At 41.5% G+C, this 25,678-nt stretch overlaps 1 protein-coding gene across 1 annotated transcript in view; it reads right to left on the bottom strand.

Moving 5' to 3' along the window:
- Positions 1-25,678, bottom strand: part of Colgalt2 (collagen beta(1-O)galactosyltransferase 2) — a 107,650-nt gene that overhangs the window by 14,808 nt on the left and 67,164 nt on the right. Inside the window, exons 2-7 of the mRNA XM_021632853.2 lie at positions 24,197-24,307; positions 21,118-21,235; positions 19,418-19,552; positions 13,580-13,784; positions 8,080-8,199; positions 926-1,002 (exon numbers count right to left, since the gene is read on the bottom strand). Coding sequence (XP_021488528.1) covers positions 926-1,002; positions 8,080-8,199; positions 13,580-13,784; positions 19,418-19,552; positions 21,118-21,235; positions 24,197-24,307 — 766 coding nt within the window. The remainder of the gene's footprint in view (positions 1-925; positions 1,003-8,079; positions 8,200-13,579; positions 13,785-19,417; positions 19,553-21,117; positions 21,236-24,196; positions 24,308-25,678) is intronic.

Below are 25,678 nucleotides of genomic sequence, written 5' to 3'. Positions count from 1 at the left end.
GTGGGCTCCCGGTGGGTCATAGCTCCAGACCACAGAACAACTCAGCATGGACCTGCAACCACATCAGGAGCATTGACGGGCTCCGTGGCACAGGCAGTTCTGGCACTGGCAACCACCTCTTTTACATACTACCAAGAAAAGCACCTCTTTATATTCTGCTGTTTCCTCCCTCCCTCCCTCCCTTCCTCCTTTCCTCCCTCCCTTTTGTTCCTTTTCTTCTGCCTCCCTCCCTACCCCTTCCCTCTCTTTCTCCTTCCTTTCCTTTACCATTTCCTCTCCTGCCATTCCCCTACCCTTTCTTATTTCTTTCTCTCTCTTTTCCTTCCCCTCCCCCTTCTAGTGTGGCACTAGGAATTGAACCCATGGCTTCATTTATCCTAAGAATGCTCTACTGCCGAGCTAAACTCCCATTTCCGCATTGTTATTCATATACTTACACAGTGGATATGGCCCTGGGGAGACTGCCATAAAGTTCCTGCCTGCCCAAAGAGTTCTAGATCATGTTTTTCTCTTCACTTGTTCTCCCAACTTTGCCCTTCAACTTTTCCCATGGAAGAAAAGCAGAAAGGAAACAAAGCATGGAGTGTTCTGGAAGAGTTTCCAACCATCGGCTATGTCAGAATAAAGTCAATGTTCCCCAGAACCTAAAATATACATCTTCTTTACCTTACCCTTGAATCTCAATAAAAAGGTAAAATTGATAGCAAAATTCACATTCATTGCTGGAGAATTCTTTCTGATTAAATTTCCTACGATCCTCCTTTGTGAAGACCAGAAAACAGAATGACAACAAGGCCAAGTCCTCAGGGCCTTTCCAGCTGCCAAGCTTGCCTGCCTGCTCTCCAACAGATGTTTGGTCTTTTCTTCCAACACAAACACACAAGCTCCTACACACATGTGCATATTAACACACACACATTCTTACCTCATCAAATCCCATCTTGTCTGGATACTTAGGGACAACTGACACAAACTGGGAAGGTTCCATTGGAGGACGGTCAACTGGAACAAAGAAGAAACAGAGTGCTTTGTCAGAGAAGGGACCAGGAAATAGGAACTCAGTCGCTAGGACTGAGACCAATGCTTGACATGAGGGGCAGGGGACAACTGTTCTGAAATTCCTCGGAATGAGCAGCTTCTCAGAGACCCTGATGTTCACAGCACTGACTTCACAACGCTTGTCCATATGCAAATAGGAGTATTTGCTCCATTTCCATTAAGATTCTTTCTAAGAATATGATGGGAGCATTATAGGGGCAGTGGAGGGTAATGGTTGAGAAAAACCTCTGGAATCAGACCCATGAACCCAACCCTTGGCCTTAGAAGGCCTCAGAGAGCTCTTTCTTCACATGTAAACTTAGGATAATACATGCATCTCTCTGTGCTGCCCATTTAGGTAAGAGAGGAATGCAAATGCATTCAGTATATTAACTTAATAACTGTTACCTTACTGTGTGGCTCATGGGAAAAGAGCTAAGAAACAGATCATTTTTCCCCCCTGAATAGTTGTATTTCCTAGTCTTTCAAGTGTCAAAGTCTGGGTCTACTTTTATTCCATCTATGTAGGGGTGGCTACAGGTATGTGCCATTCCTGTTTTAACTCCAGCTTATGTCTAAGTGTTAGTTCACATCTCCAAACGTGGCTCAGGAAAGATGGAAGATTCCAGGTGGGCAGAATATTATATCAAGTAACATATTTTTAAAAATTACTTTGCTACTTTAAAAATGTTATCTTTAGATACTATATACTCTCATACTTGGGAATACTTTTGGTAAAGAGCCTGAGGTGGTCCTGAAGGTTTATTGGTCTTATATAAATTCAAGTGTTAATTTGATTTCTCTTATTAATAAGATAATATGACAAAAATGTTAAGTGAGATCTGGTCACTGAAGTGCTTAGAAAACTACTGGTGAGGCTGGAGAGATACCTTAGTACAGTTCTTGCCATGCAAGCATGGAGACCTAATTTCACCTATGTGAAAACCAGGTGAATTTTCAGGAGAGTCCTGAAAATAACAATCACCTTAACAAGGTTCAGCTTCCTGTCACTCTTCTGTCACAAAAAACCACATGGCCAAATTCTCATACATCTCCTAGTGTGCTAAAGAAGTTACTACCTGTGGAATTTTCTTTAAACTAGTGCTGCTTGTTGCTATGACTCATGTCCACTCCACTCAAAATCCTTACCTCTGCTTCTAAACTTGTAAACAAGTCCTAACCACCCTGGCCATTCCCTTGTAAACATTCCTAATTTCCTACCAGTGAAATTTGTTTTATAAAACCCTAATCCTGGTTATACCTGACTGAGCCCTCACTTAGCATCCAGAAGGCCACTGCAGGAGAACCTCCATACAAATTCATTGCCCACGTCACTCCAGGTTTGACAAATTATAATACCAAATTGACAAGTGACACTCTCAAACACTACTCTCCAATAGTAAATTCACTTCTCAATGTTTCAGAGATCTGTTATGCTCTGACTTTCCTGAAATCTTCAACAGCTTTCCCAAGTCCAAGAAAACATTCAGAATCCAGTTGGATTTTTGCTCTCTTCCAAACCCACAAACACAACCTCACGTGCGTCTCTGTTTTGTGCTTTCACACTTGCTAAGGAAGATGATTCTTGTTTCTACTGAAGACAACCTTTACAGCAGGTTCTCAATCTTCCTAATGCTGCAATCCAATTTTATGATGGGGGTCATGTTGTGGTGCTCCCTAACCATAAATTATTTTTGTTGCCACTTTACAACAGTAATTCTGCTACTGTTATGAAACTTAATGCAAATATCTAATATGCAGGATATATCTGATATGTGATCCTCAAAGGGTCACGACCCACAGGTTGAGAATCACTATTTTACAGTATTGTACTAGATTACAGCAACTACTGTCTTCCCAAGAATTTCAGTCTTACAGCTATCTTCTCCTCCACACCATCAAGTTCCCCTTTATCCCATTAGCATACAGACATATTGCAGTACTCTTACCTTATGTAAACCAACAACACTAAGAAACCGAATCAGAACAAATACAAATAACAAAGTAAGTCATCTTCAGCATCCATTTCTTTATTCCACACCCCATCAAGATTTCATTTTCTCATCTTGCCCTTGTCTTCTCTTCAGCCCTTTCTCATCAGCTTGTGTCCCTATCATTGCACTAACGTGCTTCTTATCAAAACTGGTAACGGCACTCTCTTCCTCTTTCTCCACTCTTGACAGGGTCTTGCTATGTAGTCTAGGTTACTCTGGAACTTGCTATGAAGACCAGGCTGGCCTGCAACTCTTAAGCCTGCTGCCTCAGCCTTCCAAGTGTTAGGATTACAGGCAAGAGCCACCACCTGGTAAGAGTTCCAGCTTGACATTACTGAGGATCATTTCATCACCCTCATTTCACTTGGCTTCCTGACAACATTTGGCTCTCTCTCAAAACATACCTCCTATTTTTCTTCCCAGCTTTCTGGCTGTTGGTCTGCTCTGGGGATCTGTCCTCCTTTGGTTTTCTACATGAGGTCACACTGTTCCTTGGCTTCAAATATCCTTTCACTGTTAATGATTCCTAAATGTCTTCTTGATGGACTCTTTTTCCTGAACCCATAGATTCATATGTCCATGTATCTCCTGAACTCTCTATTCAGACTTTCTTGTTATAAATGCTTCAAGTGAAGCTTTTTTTTTTTTTTTTTTTTTTTTTTTTACCAAATAAGTTGTATGGACCAAAAAACTAGAGTCATTCTTAATTCCCCCTTTGCTTCGTGGGCTGCCACCAAGCCCCGGTAAGTACACTGCGCTCTACCATTAAAATGCACCTTAAACCTGACTGTTTCACATTACCCTTCTTGCTACAGTTCAAATCTCAACCACTAACATCCCTCAACATGAGCTATGTATTAATTCATTACACTCTAAATCCATACCACAGCTTAAGTGATCTTTTAAAATACATAAATCATATCACACCACCCTATGGGTTCATATTGCTTTTAGGGTAAAATCCAAATTCCTCTCCATGGCTAGAGTGTTCTGCAGTCATCCATGACTTCGTCTCTCTCTGTCCTCCTCGTTGTTCCCCACTGTGTTGGCCTCTAGCCCTGAAACACTCCCAATAGTTCTCCTCTCTAGTGGTCTTTACAGGTATTGCAAGATTCATGCAATTGCTTCCTTACAATGTTACCTGTATCTCTAATAAAATCTAAGTTCTTGGTGGCAAGGTTTTTACTTGATTTCTCCATTGCTGTAATTCATTATTATGGGGCATTACACACTATGCATGTGATGAATTTATATCCTGACCCCCTTTTCCTAAAGTCTTCATTGGTTCCTTAGGATGGATATTCTACTTCACCTGGACTGTCCAATTAAAAACCACTTCACTCAAGCCACTTCAACCCCTCAAACTTTTCTTCTAACATTTTAGCCCACTTTCTCCCTGTATGGAAGTTTGTTCAGTCTTTCCTCATCCTGTAGTGTCTTGACCATATCAGTCCTCTTGTCTGAGCTACTCACTCCTATCCAAGATCAGCTGAAGAAGCATCATGTCTGGACATGACCACACAGACCTCAGTAAAGTCTCTCTCTTCTATATTCCTTTGCATTTGCTTAGTTTACAGCACACTGTATTACCAGTGTCTTTTAGATATTATTTTTGTCTCTTCATTTAAACTGTGATCTTCTGAAAATTGAGGGTTGGCTATAAAATGTTTTGACTTCCTAATACTTTTGTGGAGTGACTCATATCACAGGCATAGATCCCACATCTGTTCATTACAAATTACATGTTCTAATGCTTCAATGATTGTTTCCCAATAACACTGACAATAGCTGATTTCTACTGCCTAGTGAAGCCCAGGTCCTATGTGGTTTGTTTAATATCACATTCATTTCTATTTCGAGATTTTACCGCTATGATTTCATCATTACCAGCATTTTACCCTTCCAACGTGGGACTTCAAACCACATTTTTGCATTATAACCATCAACCCTTTATCTTTAATAGAATCAATCATTAAGAGTAAAAGAGAAAGCCTGTGAGTTTATTTTTAGATTTACTAAGTTGCCTGTGACTTTCCAATTCATTTAATATTTCATTTATGTTCTATGTTGTAGAGTCCAAGATGTGAACTCATAATAAAGTTATAACCATGTACAAGTAATTGCAAGGATTAAATAAAATGCCATCGCTTAGCACTTGTGTGGCCATGTGCACAAAGAGAATACGAAAGGCAGAACTCACAGGCTCCTCTCAGATGAAGTCTACCCAGCTAGAAAAGGGGCTGTGCTTATTTGTAAATTATAATCACTAAGGTAGTCACTGGCCACACGTGGGAGAACTTTCCCCATGCTCAGGCACGTGGAAGAAAACGAGAGAGTGAAAGGTCTGGTTGGTCACTCTCTGAGCAGACATCTACTTGGGAGTCAAGGCTGCAAGCCATGAAATGGCAATAATAAGGATTAGCACTGTTACGATGTGCTAAATGAAGTCATAATAATTGTTACACTTCAAGTCATATTTCATAAAGCTGATTATATATGAAATTGTCACACTTCATTACATACATATATACATTTGTCACACTTCATTATGTATAATTGTCACAGTTCATTATTTTATGAAGCTGATTATATACATATATAATTTATTACTCTCAGTATACTTCAAAGTTAGTTATCATCACTTTACAAAAACAAAAACAGAAACAAAAACCAAAAACAAAGCTAAAGTCATTCTCTCTTCATAAGTGGCAAAGCCTGGGTTTTCGAGGTGATTTTTCTGGCTCTAGGTTAAGTGCTTTGTCAATACAGTCTTCATTCACTTATTAATTTATTCAAATTTCTGGTCATATATCCAGGAAACATTTGTTTGGTTCCAACCATATGTCATGCACTATGAGATACAAGGCAACAAAATAACAACCTTGTCCCTAGGGCCAGAGATATGTGAAAAGAGACAGAAACAACACATTTTGAAGAAATTCACAAAGGTGCTATTGGGCTCAGTAGGTAAAGGTCTTGCATGTAATCATGAGGGCCTCAGTTCAGATCCCAGAACCCAGGTGAAAATCCAGGCATGATAGTGCATGCTTCTAACCCCAGTGCTACTGGGGAGAATTGCAGAGACAGGCAGATTCCCTTGTGGCCAGGCAGCTTAGCCAATCAGTGAACTCTGGGTTCAATGAAAAGACTGTCTTAAAAATAAGGTGTAGAGTGATAGAGGAATATATACATTCAGACATATCTGTATACAAATGGCACACATACATGAACACACACAGACATTCACAGAAAGGGGTAGAGAGAGAGAGAGACGGAGAGAGAGAGAGAGAAAGAGAGAGAGAGTGAGAGAGAGGAAAAAGATTTCTGAGGGCTGGTCCAAAAAATGAGTTAATCTTCATTCTTTCCTTAACTCCTCTGTCCATCCACTCGGTCATCAGTCAGAACGACTGGACAGCTACTAGGATGCAGTGTGTCCTGAGACGAACACGGTGCAAAGGGAATTTGTAAGTGAGAGAATGGGAAACAGGTACTCCCAGCCAACCCAGTGGGTTTAAAAATAAAGTTGTGGGTTTTTCTTTAAAAACTTTCTTCTGTTTCTTTGAAGACTGCTGATATCATCTAGATACTGAAGACTTTTCTATACCTCCACACCTCTACTGTCTCAGTCACCCTTGGCCAACTCTCGGCTGCATCTTCTTCTATCTACACCTTGATTTCTATCACTCCATTTTAAACATTCCTTTCCATTTCTATGCCATTGCTTTAGTTCCAATTCTCACCATCCTCTGCCTAATTTGCCATATAATGTCCAAAGTGTTCCTTTCAGCGCTGGTGTAGACCATCACTCACTGTTGACTCATGACCCATTCATTTATTCTCTTTCCCTAGAGTGACCTCCCTGAATCTGAATTTCAACCTGACATCTCTTAGCTCAAATTCCTTCAAAATCCCACCCTTCAAGGACAGTCCAATGTCATCTAAATCATTAGAGAGGTCCTCTGCTAGGATCCAAGCCCCTTTCCACCATGACTCCTACTCACCTGTACTGTGATGGGACACAGAAAAGATTCCCCGTGGGAAGCTGCTGCCCACACTCTCTAGGATCGATGCAGCAGCTACCTTCTTTTCTTTTTCCACCAGTATGTACAGCTGCCAATAATTAAACATACCAGTTCCAAAATTATGCTAGGCTCGGTGTCAATGACAACACAGTGTTTAAGGACGTGGCATCCGGAGATGCCATGTTTCATTCAAACCTTACTCTGCCATTAGCAGAATGGTAGACTCACCTATACATGAATTTCTTCAACTTTACTTTGGGGATAATAGCTTCCCCTCATGGAGTTATTGTGCTGCTTATTGAGAGAGCGGACAAAAGGTATTCGGCACTGTATGTGTGACATCATAAACTGTTGTTAATTGAAGTTATAATTGCTGTTGTTGTGTTAGAACACACACACACACACACACACACACACACACACACACACACACCTGCCCCAAAACCTTAAAGAAGTTTCTTGCTCAGAGTCATATAATTAGAAAGTAGCAAAGGTAAGTTTTAAATTCATTTTTACACCGCACTATTACAGCATCTACTGCTCTGTAGGACAAGTATTTACTCTTGGAGTCATGTATCCACCAAAATAGAAAGCTCCCTGAGAGCAATGACCTTGTCATATTTGGAGTTTTTTAAGTTGTTTGTTTTTGAAACATGATTTCTCTGTGTAGCCCTGGCTGTCCTGGTTCTTGCTCTGTAGACCAGGCTGGCCTCCAATCCAGAGATCCTCTGCCTCTGCAGCCAGAGGGCTGGGATTAAAGGCATCTGCCACCATCACCCTGCTGACCATGTTATATTTGTATATCTTGGGAAAAAATGCAAGGATTCGAGGACAGATGAGAGTCTGTGCCTCAGCCGAGAACAAGGGCCATGAAACATCAGGCTGGGAAGAGGAGAGCCACGGCTGGCTTGGTTACTGGGGCAATGAACGAGGCACGGTTGCCCTGGGTTCCAGGAGAGCCATGGCTGGCTTGGTTACTGGGACAATGAACGAGGCACAGTTGCCCTGGGTTCCGGGCCACTCACTCATTGCTTCTATCTGCACGTGGATGAGGTTCTCGACTTCTTCCTGCAGCGTCTGGTGAGGCTTCAGAGGGATGGGCAGGTAGCCATAGTGCTCTTTGTTGCAGAGGTACATCTGGATACCTGAAGATTCGAGAGAACAGAGTCAACCAATCAAAAAAACCCACACTTCTTAGTGAGAGAGGGAGACTCACCGTGGCTGACACAGAGCTCAGCGCTGAAGCTGTACAGTGGCTTATTTTAGGAACTGTCTATAGAGCTTTACAATATTCTTTTATTTAAAAAAATGAAGAAAAAAAAACCTGGGGGCTCTTAAAAACCCTGGGCCATTCTTCCATCCGGAGGAAATTGATTTTTCTTCCTGAAGAAAAACCACATTTGTGTCCTGAAATGGACACTGTAAAGCCATGAAGCAATCAGACAGGAAGAAGGAATTCCCATTCCAGAGACCCGCACGGAACACTCTAATCTGCCTGCAGGAAATAAGAAGAAGGTGAGGAATGAAGTCCATATTTGATATGAAGGCACACAGGAAGCGCCTGTAAGGCTGGCAGGGTATTAAAGCTAAATCCAAGCACACACATAAAAAAAATTTTTTTAAAGACACAAAGGAAATTTGTAATTCCCCATGATTCTTCTTTGTTTTATTTTTATTTTTTCCTGTGCTGTCATGAATTTAGAGTGACCAGTGAAGAAAAGTCTCAAAAATAACTTTATAAACGACAAGAAGGCATTCCTATCCAATCTTATTAGGCACCCACAGTGTGGCGGTGCCAGCAACGTCATAGCTCTCTTATAATCAATTTTAGAATTGGCAGCCACCACCAGTGAACTTGGAGAACTAGAAAGCACCCCTGTTCAGCCAGATAGCAGGGAATGAAGACTCAGGGTGGTCTCACACAGTCCCAGCAGTGGGCCCTGCTTACTTGGTTACAGGAACAAACCTGCCAAGCTCTGGACCCGTGCACTCAGGCCCCCGGGTCGTTAATTGCTACAGTCGTCAGTGTTTTCCCAAGGAAATTATCACAGAGTGACATCTTTATTTTGGGCAGATGAAATTTCCAGTAGTCAGCTACATCACCTGCCAAGCCAGGTGAAGCTGTCCTAGCGCATTAACAGAGAAGAGCAAGGAAAGAAAAGGGCCTCTGTTCTCCACCTTTATTGACCCTGGTCCATCTCACCAGGCGCTGTCACCCTACCCCGCCTCTGCCTTCTTCAAGGGTACTCATTAGCTGAGCTATTTGCTTACATGAATGCTTCTAGGGACTAGGAGCCAGAATGTGACTTTTTACAATGTTGTAATGAACTAAGAATGTGGAAGAAAAAGACTCAATGTTCAAGTTTCCTCTCTATTCTACTTAGACAAACCTTTTATCATTTAACTTCCCACGATTTCCATACAAAGGGGATATGATACTTAGCCAAACTATCCATCAGGTGAGCAGGTACAAGAAAGGCATTTTCAGTCTATAAAACATTTGCCTCCCATCACACTTTCTCAGAAAGTTATTAGATGATGAAGAAAGAGAAAGACAAGGTGGAGGAGAGTAAGAGGAAGCAGAAGAAAAATCACCATGCATAGGAAACATTCAAGACACAAGACAGGTGATGCATGGTGGAAGCAAACTTGGTCCCAAGCTGATTGTTGTGATAGCTCAGAGATTAGAGTGTATAAGAAGATTTCAAGACAGACATCTTGGAATGTTCTAGCATGCAAAAGCAGTCAGCTGATAATTCTCAATACTCTAGGAGAGTCTGAGAAAATAAACAGTTAGTTTTCAATTATATTAGTCATCTCTATCTCATGCACACACACAAATAGAGAGACACAGAGAGAATTACTGTTTGATAAAGGAAAAATTTATAATCTGTAAGAATGGCTGTTCTTGATGTTTTACGATCATGTGATTATAATAAAAACCTGCAGATCTTTTTAAAATTTTTTTTGTGTGTGTGTATGTGTGTGTGTGTGTGTGTGTGTGTGTATTTGTGAGTGCCTATAGAGTATGTCCGTGTAATCCATGTGTTCCTGGGGTCCAAGGAGGCCAGAAGAGGTCATCGGATCCCCTGGAATTAAAGACTCACAAAGTTGTGAGTCACTAGGTGAGTGCTGAAACCAAACCCAAGTCTTCTGCAGGAGCACATGTTCCTAACTACCAAGCTACGTACCCACCCCCAACCCCAGCATATTAAGTCACATCAAGGAAACAAGGTGAAAGAATGTGTTTCCACATAGAAAGCCAAGGAAAGTGAGGTAACTTAATATCTTCTATAATGAAGAGTAGGTTTTGAAGGGGGGAAAAGTCTAAAAGACAGGAAGGAAGAAAGGAAGGAAGGAAGGAAGGAGGAAGGAAGGAAGGAAGGAAGGAAAGAAAGAAAGAAAGAGTGCATGCTACTTAGAAACAAAAATATGAATCCTATGCCTCTGTACCCATCTTTGGGAGTGACACATCAGGAGTATTCATTTTAATAGATCTTAGGTCCTTGGACTCTTTCAACTATGTGTATGGATAATAAGATAAAAAAAAAACAAAAGATAAGAGATATACTAATAATTATAAAGTCTCTGGGAGTATTGTGGAGTAAAAGTTTCTGGTGAATCTCTGGGAAGGAGGGGTGAGTGTTACAGGGAAATGCTTTGTTTTCCTTATGAAGGCACCACATGCTTTCCTGAGCTTGCATGTACGTGAATAACAAACATTGATAAATGATCTCTTTCCTTGTGATGAAAAATCAGACCCAGGCTGTGACTGATCCAGGGCCACACAGTGTGTCATTGTCCCTGAGGGCCAGTTCTAACTTCTCTCTCTCTCTACCTGGGGCTTACAGTCAGTCTCAAGGCCATTAGTCCCCAGGACTGCCACTCCTCCAATGAGAGGAACTTTTGACCACTACAAGTGATGTCCCAGAGGCTGATCTCCCACCACCCACATTTGGCTCACATTGGATGGGTGATCTGGAGGATGTCTGGCTAGTAGCGAGGAGGGCTCCTGAACCCATGGTATGGAAACCTGACCCCTAGCCAGGCAGGAGGTAAACTCTTGCCTCAGGCCTCATTATCACCACAGAGACTTGTCTGTGACCCTCTGCTCTCTACTCAGGTAAGATGGCTCACCAGAACCCTTGGAGAATCTCTCTCCCTCTTATCCTTTACATTTACCAAAGGCTATAATCTGAGATGTAGGATTAAGGTTTGTGGCCCCAAGGTTCTGCCTAGTACAGAGTCAATATGCTTCTTTTGGCACTTTTTAGAAATTATGTTCTGATTGATAATGCAGATCCAGAAAATTTTGGAACTGTGGAAACAGAAGAATATCAGCTTCTTTTCACCAAGACTCTGCCGAGGGAGAGGGAAGTGCTTCTCTTTGGAACCAAGGTAGAAAGGATATGTGCCATGGGTTACACACCGCTCCCAAGTTCATTTAGACTTCTCTGAAAACGTCAATGAAACATGGCCTTACAACACACAGCTGCCAGGCTGTGGCCTTCAGAAATTCTCTCTTGCGCTGTTCGTAGTCAACACCAGTAATCTGGCCCTCAGTGTTCATAGCTGTCAAAACCTTAGTAATGTTTCCACAGCTAAGGATCTGAACTCCCCAACAAATATAAACTATAACACAATGTTGGGCATAATTTTAGGGCCTCTTTCCCTTTCCACCTCTTGTTTCCTTCAGATGATTTGCCAACAGCTTTGGGCATCCATATCTGCTTTTAATATCCCACAAAGATGTCTGGGAAGCCTGACAAAAGAAAGAATAAATTCCTGGTGACCAGGCCTTACAAACAGCAAAGATGAAAAGTTCCAGTATAGCTGGAAGCCATCCTCCAGGGCTAACATCCATGTGTTAGTTTAAGATGGATACATCAGCATTTAATTCCTGGGTCACAACAATGCCTTGTGCAATTGTCTGTAGAGGAGATCTCTGGTAGGCACTGAGCAGCCCCATAATCATTAACAGCTCACCTTCTTAAAACATCCTTGTTTCAAACTCTGAAGCAAAGGCTTGGCAGAGCTTGCTGGAACAGAAAGTCCCTGCCTTTCTTTTTTGGCCCTGGAGAGGTCACAGCAAATCACACACAAAGAAGCAGTGTCGGTGAATATGGACACAAGGACCTTCGTGCAAGCTCCCAGACCATACGAGGACGGCCTGTCCTTTCCTTAACATAAGACCTCTAAACACCTTTGTTTGGCCAAACAGACTAAATTATTCTACCAAACAGGAAAACCAGCCTTACCCTTTCTACAGAATATTCTCCTACTTTTCAAATGTGCGCCAGTGAGTGGGACATATATGGCTTGACATGTGTCGTAACTTGGGTTAGTATTAACCAACATTCTCATCTTCCAGCAACCTCCCCAGCTGTCAGTAATCTTTGCAAAGTCATTTTCACCCTAACTTAGGTAGCGTCATGAGTTTGTTTCACCATCTTCTTGGCTTCTAAACTCATTTTGTTAGAGTCTAAACGATGCATTGTTAATAGGCCCTGGTTGCTGTCAGGAAGACCCGAGGTACTTAAGAGGGCTTTGTCTTAGTAGAGTCATGAAGCTTCTTGACCTGTTTCTGTGAATTAGTCCTCTCTGAGGGAATGGGAGGAAAGAAAAAGAGAAAAAAAGGAAAATCGAAACAAACCAAAACACCTTTCCTTCCTATTGATGTGGCTTTGTCAAGAAGCCGACAAAATCCAGAGGTAATGCTTTCCTAGTGACTCACGAGGTACCAAAATCTGGCTTTGCCTCTCTGTCCACAGAGGTGGGTGCTGAGACCACTGACTTCTCTGATAGCTGTTCTCAAGAGTGAGAGAGTTAGGGCTTATGACCACACAGAATAAAGATGACATTGTGAGCACCCCTCCCCTTTAGGAAGCGACCTCTTACTAAGTTCTGGATAAAGGAACATGCATAGAAGTGCTATGTTCAACTTCCAGCCTCTACTCTGATAGGGGCAGAGTTGTATAGTCTAGTTCCTGCCTCAGTGGACGGTGTGTCCTTGGCGGTGAAGTATCTTCAATCCTACACTTAAGGGTAATTCCTCTTGAATTATGGAAAGACAATGCAGAAGGAATCTGGGTTGCTTAGAACTGTGGGACAGAGCCACGGCAGCAGCACAGATTATTTCTGGGAAGAAATAGCTCTATTTGTGAAGCCTGGAGACTTTACCAGTCTTGTTCTAGGCTCCAATTTAATAACTGGATTCTTGTAATTAGCAATAGAAATACCATTAGCTCTAGAGAGTCAATGAGATTTTCAAAGACTCTCATTATCACTGTCTCTCCATCAACTCAGATCTTTCCCAAAAGGGAATGGAGTTCTGTGTGTGTGTCAGCCCTGGTTCTTTATCCAGGGACAGTGACACAGAGGATTCTGGCATGGTTAATACAAGCACTTCATTGTCGCTGAGACTTGAAATTGAGATAGGAGTGTTTTTAAATTTGCATAGGACAAAGGAGCATGTCTTTTGTTGCAGCGTTCCCATGGCAGCCTGCAGCCAAGCACAAACAGTACCTGCTTGCCTGCTGGAGAAGGCAAAAACGATGATGTCATCAAAGGTCCAGGTGTAGTCCTGGTGTGGGGGGTAGAAAGCCAGCTTGTCAGAGGCCTCTTTTCTGAGGTCAACCAGGAAGGTGGAGTGGACCATGGGGACGGGGAAACAGCCCATTCTCTTCCATTCTCTGATCTGAAGGTAGTCTGGGGTCCGCTTATAGAAGCCCTGGAAAAGAGCAAGTAGATGGGCTGTGTTCTCTCAACTGAAAGCATCATCGTCCAGTCATCTGGCCCTCTAAGCTATCACAGCTCAACAGAAAGCTCCAGAGTGTCTCCACTCTTCCTACCCTGAACTAAGAATTTCTAACTGAGCTCAAGAAATGAATCTGCGTTTAAGACACAAAGGGATTTCAATATCAGGAACTGTTTTTATTTCATTTTTGTTGGCTCAATGATTTCACAAAGTGTAGTAGATGCTGGCTTATGAGTAAACATGACAGATTAATATTAACACAAAGAGAGGGTAAAACAGACAAGTACGAATATATGTTCTGGTCCAGGGTCTCTGAGTTCAAGCCTTAACCTCAGCTCCTTATTGTTTATAGGTGTCTCACCAGACTCAACCTTGCTCTGCCTCTTTCCTCAGCTCTGAAACAGGCACAGACAACATTATCCACCCTAGAGATTTTTTAAAAATATAATTAAGTAAGGTAAAACTATGAAGTGCTTAGAATATTGTCTAGCATCAAGAAAGCATCAGCTGGTATTGGCTAGCACTGAGATGACCGTGTTACACCTGGCTAACGTTTTCCACACATACATCCAGGTCTTTTTTTTTTTTCAGTGCTCCACACTTTTTGGGGATCCCCACACCACAGCTTTACACTCTTCCTCCTGTGTGAGAATACAAGACAACCCACCCTCTCACTTTGTGTTTTTCAACAACTCTGGCGTGACTCCATTTGTTTTCCATCCAAACTTAACTGTTCTTTCAACAAATACCCATAGAGCACGTGCTGCGATCTAGGGCATTGAGACAAGTGATAGAGAACTGATAAGCGAGACGACACAGGTTTAGCCCGTGTGGGGTGTAGAAGCTTGTGAGGAACGTCTGCTCCAGCGGTAGACCAGTCATAAGGACCGTGAAAATATTCCAGAAAGAATGACAGTATAATTGATGAAAAATTAAAAAAAAAAAAAGAAAGAAAAAAAAAAAAGAATGACAGTATATCTCACAAAAGTAGACTTTACAACATGGAGAAGCTTTGAAAGGCTTTTAAAAACCCTGTGAGAGATGCAGGCTCAGCAGGAGCACTGCGAAGTTTTACAGGACTAACACTGAAGCTCGCAGTGCTCACTGAATACACAAGCTTTTCTGCATTCTTTAAGTACTCCTGTTCTTTTGTGGTATGTTTCTGGTTGTGATGCCGAGTCATACCTTTCAGTGTATAGAGTAGTTATAGCTGAGCTACTAACCCTAACGTCCCATAGGATAAGAAAGGACCACAAACAGAGACTTGGAAGATTTGAGTCTTACAATAAGCCTGACTACCTGCTACTTCCTTGATGTTAGAGCATGGCTTTCCCTTATGCTTCAGCCTGTGAGAGTTCTTTAAGGGACAATGGAGACATTGGTTCTTCAAAGGGCTCCCTGCAGACCCAAGTCAGTACTGACAGGAGTAATAGTCTCAGGATGAGAACTTGGAAAATTTAGGAGGGCGATGAGTCATTTGGTGTTGGAGAGAGGATGGTAGGAAAAGAAGCAGAGAGGAAAAAAAAGAATTAACATGCTTCTCAAAGAGAGGTGGACATGATAATTGTATCATTCTTTCAAAAGAACTAAAGTTTATTGATAATAAACCCTGTTCATTAGCTAGGCGATACCAACTTCGTTTTGTTTTGGAGTGTTTAAAGGCACTGAAAAGTAGGGCTGCCTTGAGCTTATGAAGTCATTGGCCATTTCCGTTCCTGTCCAAGTTGAAAATGGACTAAGGTGGAAGAAAGCCAAAAAGAGATGAGGATGATTATAATTGGCCCAAGTTGCACAGAGTTGAGTTTTTCTCTGTAAAATAAGTGAGCAAATTTCTCATACTTCCTTTTAATAAGGGACTAACGGGACCTTGGAGACTGCTGTCCTTGGGAAAACCTCCTTCCACCCCTGCTGCTGGTGGCAAAGCAGAACTCACTAAAAAAAACAAGCCTCAGGTGGCCCTGCCACGTGGAATGTCGCAGATGGTTAATGGAGAGTTTATGCTAACTTAATAGAATGTTTTCTCCGAAGAAACGGACCGAACTTTTTACGTATCACCTTGTGGCCTCCCTCAAAGACATGTGGATGGTAAGAATCATTCAAAATTTCTTAGACCAAGAAATGTGATCACAACGAAAGGGGAATTCCTGATTTAGTGCCGTGTTGGAGCCATTGATTATTACGTTTTCAGGAGTTTTACCAGCCATCTGAGATGCTGGCAGATTAAAATGTGTAAAAGCAAAAGTCATATTAATGCTTACCTTTCCAGTGAGAACTTCTTGGTTTTTGAGCCAAGGTCTTAAAACGTAGCTTAAACTAGCCTTGAACTCTTGTTTTCTGCTTTGGTTCTGATTGTTTGAGACAAGATTTCCTGTAGCCTATGCTCTGACTTCCTTATATAGCTGAGGATGATGGTGAGTTACTAGGATTATAAGCATGCACCATTGTGCATCAAATGGTTTTGAACTCCACTCTGCTTCTTTCTCATTCTATGTTGTGTATCAGTTTCCCCTGTGTTTGAAATAGTCTATCATGCAGGGAAGCTTCTTAAGCAGGACAATAAACAACTCAAAATAGCATCAGGAAGTCCCTGAAACTGATCAGATTCACTATGCCCTTTAATGCCAGAGAAAGTAATAAAGCTGCTAGAAGTCTTTCTCAGACAAGACAAGCTGTAAAGAAAATTCTGAGACCAAAGAAGCTTCCTGGGAGAAGCAGAATACCCCCCGCAACTCCACACAAAGCTGCCCAGAAGAGGGTTGGACCAACTGGGTCACTGGAATGGGATACTCTGCAACCTGTTGAGCTGCCTGCAGGCTATGCAGTATGCTCCAGGTTTCCAGCTTCTGTGCACTGTCACCGGTGCTGGATGGGGCTTTGGTAATGCAGCTGTCTTTGAGTCATTTTTGCTCCTATACCTACCTAACCCCTTGTTCATATTCCTGTAGGAAATCCCAGGAGAACTTATGGCGCACCAAGTTGGGCTTTTGCCCCCTATCTTGGGTGTGTGTAGTATCTCCCAGGAAAAGTCTTGTCACACAACATGTGTCTGTGTATGTGCATGGTGTACATGTGGATGGTGTGTACACATGTTGTTTGGAGACGTGTATGCACCCATGAACGCACATGGAGAGCAGGAGGACATAGGTATTGAAGGGACTCTGGCCAGCTCAAGTGTGGCAAGCATGGCTCTGGCAGGTATTGCCCTTCTCCCCCTTTCCCTCTGCTTTGATTAAAAAACAAAACAAAACAGAACAGAACAAAAACATTAGATTACATTCCTAAAGCTACCCACGATAGTCTGTTCTCTTATTTGGCTACATTCTCCTCCTGAGGATGACTACCAACATCCAGCTATCAAAGTATTGAAGTCCAGCAATCAAAAGCTCCCTTTGGTTCACCTAATTAACATGCCCAATTGAAACTGAGCACCTCATCCTGATTCAGAGTTCCAAGTTTACCTTATAAACTGCTATTTTCCTATGTGCCAGGTTTATCTCCTCTCTAGCCAAAGTCAGCCCTTTGTCCTCCAGGACAAATAACCCTCCTTCCTCTCCCTTGTTCCCTTCTCCTTCTCCCTCATCCTCTACCTCCTGTCTTTTGTCTTTTATTCCCTTTCCTCTATCCCTGTGGGGCAAATAAATCTTGTTGGTGCTGAGAATTTGGTCTTGAGGGTCCTTTGCCAATGCTTTTTCTAACAGGTAGCATGATTAATAATTCTCCTTTTTATTCTTTTAAGACAGGTTATAATAATGATCCTGGAGTTGGACTGGAAACCTGCATTCTGCAGAAATCCTACTGTCTTCACTCCCAATAGCACTGGAGTTATAGGCCCACATGTGGCCATGCCCGATTTTTACATGGGCGGTCCTCATGCACATACAGGAAACACAACCATTTCCCCAGCCCCATACTCGAGAACTCTTCATCCTCCTGTCTTCTGCCTCCGAATACTGGGTCACCATGCCTGCCTTACTATGTATTTTAAATAACCATATCATTAAGTGGCTATAGTGCAGTTCTTTGTATGAAAGTATTTACATTATAAAAATTAGAACACATGAGCCAGGCATGGTAGTGCATGCCTGTAATCCCAGCACTCAGGAGACAGAGGCAGAGGCAGAAGAAATCTCTGTGAGTTCAAGGCCAGTCTGTATAAGCAAGTACAGGACAGCCAAGGCTACACAGGAAAATACTGTGTGTCTTGAAAAAACAAAAGCAAAAACAAGCAAACAAAAAATTAGAACATGCTGCCAATTAGGGTTCTGTCTGAAAAAAGTTATTAAGTATACATCATACACTGACCTCATTCCGCATCTAAAGCCAAACCAAACATAAAAAAGGGGCAAAATTTAGAACATCAGAACACATTTCCCCTTTATTACATTTTTGTCTTATGTGGAATTATTATACAGGTCAATTTAATTTGTCTTTCTAATTCACTGAGAATTGAAACAAAACCGTCACTGACATTTACTGTGAGAAATATCTAAAATTTAAGATTTTACTACAGAAAAAGAAGTGATAGAAATTCAGATTTTTTTTAACTTCAATTTTTGAAAAGTAAGCTTCTTTATCAGTTTCAATCACTGGAAATCTATGGAAATGAATTTGTTGATGTATATTAAAGATCATCAGGATACATTTTGATGCCTTGATTACACTTCTGTGGTGGTCTGCATAAGAATGGCCTCCACAAGCTCATGTTTGAATGTGTGGTCCCCTTAGGGGAGCTGTTTGGGAAGGATTGAGAGGCGTGGCCTTGCTGGAGGAGGTGTGGCCTTGCTGGAGGAGGTGTGTCCCTAGGGATGGACTTGGAGGTTTCAAAAGCCCAAACCAAGTCCAGTCTCCACCCCCACCACACCCCCAAGCCCTGCATCTCTGCTTTCAACATATGGATCCTGCATGATCTCAGTACTGTGTCAGCACCATGTTGCTTCACACTACGATAATCATGGACTAGCTCTTTGAAACTGTACGTGATTCCTTAGTTAAACGCTTTCTTTTAAAAGTTGCCTTGGTCGAGGTGTCTCCCCATAGCAACAGAACGGTAACTAAGACATGTTCCAAGGAAATCATAGACAGATGCAAAAAATTTCGCACCAATGATGACGGTAATTATAACTGTTAAAATGGCCACAAACAACTTACATGTTCAAAGTAAGAAGTTTAAATAAATTACAGGTAGCCATTGGTGATGACTCAGTCATAAAAAAAAAATTGTAAGGGTCTATCAATGTTGGTATATTTTTGGCCATTACACTTTTTTTAAACACTTTTTTTTTTTTTTTTACTTCTAGGTTTTTCTAATGTGCTCTGATGTTGATATTTTAAAGGTAAAAGGATGAATTAAAACCTGAAATGGATAAAAGGGAAGCAAACTCTGTTATACTTTCTTGGTTAATTGAAGCTTCTACAACTTAGCTCTTTAGAACATTTTGTTGCTATTAATGCCCACTGAGTTGTGACATTTGATGTGGACTTACCTCCATGAAAGTGCTTGACTCAGTGATGCTGTGACACACCTATCTCTGTGGGGGGGAGCTACTACTGACATGGTCCCGTCTTGTGAACAGTCATATCCTCGATTAGTTAATCAAAAGACTTGCCTGAGGTGTGATTCCACACCAGAAGTTAGAGTACAGGCCCCGGGACTCCAGCATGGGCGACACGATGGTTCTGTTTTCTGCAATCATTAGGTTCAGGGTCTGCGGGTTAGTCAGGAAGTTGTCGACATCTATGAACTAGGAAAAGACAAGGACGAGGTCAGGGGAAAGGTACGTCTCAGTAGAGGGTTCAGTAACTTGGCACATCTAAAGGGCCATGAAATCTGGGGCCGGTTCTTATTTTCACCCTCCTCAGTGAGAGCCAGTGCAGCCAGGAAGCTTTCAGTCAGTCAGATGCATTCAGTCTAAGGCCCCGTGTTCAGCTCTGTGAGCTGGTGTTGCCACAGTGGGTACACAGGAAATCAACACAACACAGCTTACACACCGGTAAATGATTGAAGTTCAAGATGTCAGTGGTTGCTAAGCTCCTACAGGCCCATGCAAACCCATCCTTAGTACCCACTCTCAGTACCCAGTGGTATACCTATTTGGGTTTCAACAGTATTGGCAAAATGGACCCATGCTACTGCAAAGTCAGAAATTTTGTTTAAATTGCTAACCAAGTATTATGCTTCTCAGCAGAGAAGTTCATGTCAGCATTGATTCATTTACAGAGATAGAATCAGAGCCTATCAAAGAGAAATGTTTGTTTGAATGAGGCCAAAACCAATAGATTTTTACATTTTCATGTAATTACAGTCTACAAATAATCAGAAACATGTCAGTCAATTGACTTATGTAAAACTGTATACTTTGGCATGTGCAGATTTTTACTAACACTTTACTAGTTGTATATAACATCACATATCACAGTACAATTTTAACCTTTCTATGAGGCTACATGTGTTGACAATGTCTCTATCATTATCAGCTGATTTCCTGAGTGGTCAAGGGGCCAGGAAGGAGCACAGTTTAGAAGCAGTTATAGCATAGATTAGAATCAGGGGCCTGGGAAATCAGACGCCCGTGAGTGTAATATGTTAATATTGGCACCATTTCTAGTGTCACAGTGGAAAACATCTGCTCAAAAAACTCATGTAGAAGAAGCTTCTGGGAAAAGACATGGCGGCTTCTTCCTCCTTAGGCAGCAGACATCCTCTCCAGCCGAGGGGCGTCATTGAGCCGGAGGCCGCATGGACTCTAATCACCAGGCCCCTCATTTGTCTGAACCATTCTGCAAGCTCTCGGGATCTGTGAGGGAACCTCCTCAAGAAGAGAAAGTCTGCACGAGAGCCAGGCAGTGTCCAGGGAGACCAATAGGAGGTTCCATTTCCCACATCACCCAGGGGTTAAAAGGAACAGAGTTTCCAGTGTTCTGATCGCAATTGCATTTTATATAATCATTTTCTTATGTCTTTAACATTCTTACAAAAGCCGTTAAGACATTTAATCTTGCTTCACCTACTAAAACGATTCAGTTTCTTACGCCTGTGATGTGAAACAAGGAGTTCAGAAGCCTCACCGTCCACACCACTCACTGAAAACAAAAACAAAAACAAAAAACCAACCATTCCAAGGAGAGGGATCTGAGATGAAGTCCAGATATTATGATATTTAATTACAAAAATTTTCCCTTGAACCTTTCTCGGAGATGATGAGGCCAAAACAAAAGCTTGTTTTCCCTGTTCCTTGTTCCTGTTCACTTCTTGGTTATAGATACATTTTTTGAAACAGTTGTCAAGGAATCAAGCATCTGTTTTTACCAGGATGTAGTCTGACCATTTTTCCCTCGCAGTTCGAAGGGCCGCCTGTCGCAGTCTCATGACGTGAGCAAACCGGGAGCTTGGCCAGTGCTTTGGTCCAATTTCATCAGGGTAAGACCTACAAGAAAAACAATCGTTGAGCACCTGCATGTATGAAGCCCAGCCCTTGGTGCCTGCATGCACTGACTTCTCCATCACTTCAGGAACCAAGCACAGGAGACTAGTATTATCACCATCTCTATATGCTAGATGAGCAAACGGGAACAATGAGAAATCAGGACATTTGTTTCCCAATGAACATAAGGCTCTTTATAGAAAAGATAGCAGTGGGTTTTCCTTCTCTGTCTCTTTGCCTTCTTCCTCTTCGTTCTTTGAGATAAGGTCTCGCTATGTTGCCGAGGCTGATGTTAGACTCCTTGATTTACATAGCCTCCTGTTTCAGCCTTCTGATTATAAGGCATATGACAGCCACAATGGCTGGGCTTTTCTCCATTGGGTTCTAATGGTTCTAATAAGTGCCTTCTGTGGTATGTCCTTCTATACTTGTGTAGAGTGGCTAATGTTACAGGAAGCAGTGCCACCAGAATTCATATCCAGGCAGTTACCCTCCAAAGCTTATATCCTTAGACACTTAATATGTATTATCAAATAAATGTGAAAGTACAGGGTAGAGGCATGAGTTCTTAAGAAAATCAAAGGTTTAGATTACTTGTTGAAATTCAGTAAGTGATTTGATGAATTTTAGCACATTGATCTGACATAGGTGAGGTGAGGTGATGGAGCAGGCTCATCATGTTCTATGGATTTCTGTCACCATGCATGCCTAAGACAGCTAGACCAAGACTCTTAAATGGCCACAAAGGCAAATGATTTAGGGCATGTTCATCCAAATCCCCCTGAACGATCTCAGCTGATGCGAACGCTGTCCCTCCGGCTGGTCACGAGCGGCCCGCAACCTCAAGTTCTTGGAGGTGCGTGGGCAGTATGTTTGCCTTAATGAATGAAAAGTCACAAAACACCGAGACTAGAACTATACAAATAATGTTATATAATTAATAAGCTACATACAAGCCAGGAATTCTCTGGAATGTCTTTCTCAATTACTGTTTCAGTGGACATTAGTGGAATTCCTGTTTTTCTGAATATATTTGCCAAAAATAATGCCTTATGAAATATTTTTCACACTGACCTTGGCATATAATATATGAAGTAAAAAATCTGGCTACAGAGAACTTATCTTGGAAGCAAGGTAGGGACACAAAGTCTTCCCATGTAATTTTTTTTTAAATTAGGCTACATTCCATCACAAGAAATACCAAAGGGCTGTTTAAAATCTTTTATAGTGTTCAAACTTAACTGATATTATAATTTGCTTAATATATAGACCATAGACTTGAATTTTAGATATTATGTACACATATGTATTCAACTATTATGTGTCTTTATTTATGTATATAACAGAGTCTAGAAGAATAAATTTGTTTTGCAATGACATTTGTCATTATTACTCTACATATTTGGTTTTAAATAAATGGCTTTTCCTATACAGAAACTCAGGCTACTTATTCATTCAACTTCTATAAATCCTAAAATTGGAACCATAGTGGCCTTGCAAATAAAATACATTTATTCTTTATTTTATTCACTCATTTGTTCATCCAGCAAGTTTTGATTTGGTGCCTACTAAAAATACAGCAGAGGGAAAATATAAAGCGTTTATATATTGTACCTCCTGCCAAAAGCTCACAATCAATTTCAAAAAGCTTGAACAAACTACAGTTAATCAAGGCTAGCCCAGTGTATTATGTCAAAAGGACAGCATAGAAAATAAACAATTTAAGTATAAAGATATTTACACATAAATAAAATGGCTGCTTTCTCTAGTGTCTGTGATTTAGGATGATAGCCGGTTATAAAAAAAGAAAAACAGTTCCAGAACCTGCCTCAGTAGGAGTTGGAAGTTAGAAATAAACTTGACATTCTGGGTAAAGCATATTTTTTTTGGGGGGGGATAGGAAATATGAGAATCTTGGATGTATGTCTCAGGGGTTGAATTTTGCTCTGTATGTCCTTGAGATCCATTTGAGTCTTCGTAATAAGGAAATGGTGTTATTCGATTTGTATCTTAGGGAGATTTCTCTGGTGGTAAGATACTGTGATGCTTGATCCTGACGAGCAATATGATTAGATTGAGAGACAGTAAAAGGATCAATAAATTGCAGGTGTGTCTGTGTGTCCATTTCCAGCGATGATCGGCATCCGGAAGCACAGCTGACCGGGATACCCAACCTAAATTTGGCAGCACCGTAACAGATGGGGGCCCTGGGTAGAACGAAGATAGGAAAAGAAGGAGGCCAGACAGTACATGCGGACTCTGTGGACGGAGAGAGCGCAGCATGTTTCAGACATTGTTGGATTATCTAGTCTCCAGCCCATAATCCAGTGTAAAAAATCTCCATGTACATAATATTCTATGTGTATACTATTACTTTTTTTCCTATTACTGCTCTTTGTCAAGAGAATTAATAGGATTGAGACTAATATAAAAGCATGTGGGATGACTTGGAGCTGGAAGTGACTAAGCAATTTCTGTGTTAAGGCTAACATAGTCTATGTGTTCCCCATTAGGGTTGTTCTACTGATGGGTTCCGCATTACTATTGACAAAATTTGACTGATGCTGTGAGGTGAGTGCCTTGAATGATGATGGCAATGTAATAGTCTTCAAGATATAACTAATAAAAGTAAGGTATGTATGGAAGACATACAAACTGTCACCATGAGGTCTCAAAAATCAGAGTTCATACTAAAAAAAGCAATAAATAAGATCAATATTTAAAATATATATACCATTATCCTAATTTATAAGCTGTTGAAAATAGCTTGGCTGGCAGCCCAGAAGCAGAGAGGAACAGGGAGTTGTGAAGGTCTGTTAATAGATGAAAAGCCTGCATTTGCGACTCAGATGCAGAGAGCATGGCAATGAATATCCCCATGCACCCTCGAGATCAGAAGCCCAGATGGCTGCAAAACCAGCAAGGGAGGAAGATGAGTTTACACGGCTCTTTCCGGTTACTCACTCTGGTTCATCCATAGGCCTCCACTCCACATAGTGATACAGCCTCTGTACATTTCTCAGCCACTCCCTGAGAACTTCGGTCGTATTATCCACATTATGATCAGTGGCTGCCCTGTGTGAGAAAAAACACAACAGGAATCAGTCACATCATCCAGGAGGAAGAGGAGGAGACAGAAGGGGAAGGAGAAGGGGGAAATGGAGATGAAGACTGAGAGACAGAGAGACAGAAACAGAGACAGAGATGGAGACACAGAGATGGATACAGAGAGGCAGAGATGGAGACAGAGGAGGAGGATAGTGATTGGGAGACAGAGACTGAGAGACAGAGAGACAAAAACAAGAAACAGAGAAGAAGAGACAGAGATCAATACAGAGAGATGGAGCTAGGAAGAAAGGGAGGAGAATCTTAAAGACCCCAGATTAACTAAAAGGAGAATGACCATTGGGTGGCAAAACTTGATATAAAGTAATTCTCTCATGGACCTCACTAAAATATGTAGTCAGGACTGCTTTAGTCATTTATTCGAAGGGGAAATCAATGATATTTTCAAATGTAAAACTCAAAATCTCAGGTAGCTTTGCCTATTTGGGGTTAGCTTTCCCATCACTTACATAGAGTATCTGAAAAATCCTTCAAATAATACAGGCAAATGTGTGTCTGTTCTACCTAGAAACTTGAGCTAACATAAAACTTAAAGAGGGGCATACAGGGCCTCAAAAGATGGCTCAGCTATTGACATCTCTTGCCTTGCAATCGTAAGGACCAGATTTCAGATCCTGCCACCACCCATATAACAAGCCAAGCATCTCACAAGCACCTGTAACTCTGGCTCCAGAGGATCTGAAATCTTCTTTTGGCCTCCACACAAGCACAAGTGCATACATACATGTGGTCATACACTCAGATAGACAGACGGACAGACACAGACAGACACAGGGACCGAGAAAAAGAATCATGCACAGACAGACATGCCTGGCATCCCTAAAAGGCAACAGATGCCTAGAAGTTACTGGCTATTCAGCTGCTCATCCGTGGAGGGAGAGCTTGTCAGTAGCCGTTGGACACAGCCTTGACAGGAGTATAGGAAAAGACCTGAATGCAGGACACTTCTGCCGAAAGTGGCAGCGTATGCATTCTTGCTAAGCTTGGCCCATAATGGGCTTGTTATTTCCACTTGGGGATTTTGTTCCAAAAGTGTTAGGAAAAAAATCTTTAAGGTACAGAATACCCAGGAATCTTCAAGAACAAAAACATTGCTAGATACCTAATAGAATACCTAATAGAATACGTTCCTGTAAAATTATCACGTAGCTCGAGGCTGTGTGACGTTAAGTCATAGGTATAGAAAAATGAAAGAAGGAAGTGTACCTTCAATATTTTTTAAATATCTTTTTAAATGGATATTAAAAAAACATTTAATTTAAGATTAGCTTTATTGATTTTTTTTCTACAAGGCAAGAGGAATGGTGGTCTGGTATTAAC

This window comes from Meriones unguiculatus, chromosome 11 (assembly GCF_030254825.1).
Source record: "Meriones unguiculatus strain TT.TT164.6M chromosome 11, Bangor_MerUng_6.1, whole genome shotgun sequence".
Taxonomy (NCBI): Eukaryota; Metazoa; Chordata; class Mammalia; order Rodentia; family Muridae; genus Meriones; species Meriones unguiculatus.
The sequence above is the reverse complement of the archived record's forward strand: the minus strand, read 5'-3'. Positions and strand labels throughout refer to the sequence as shown.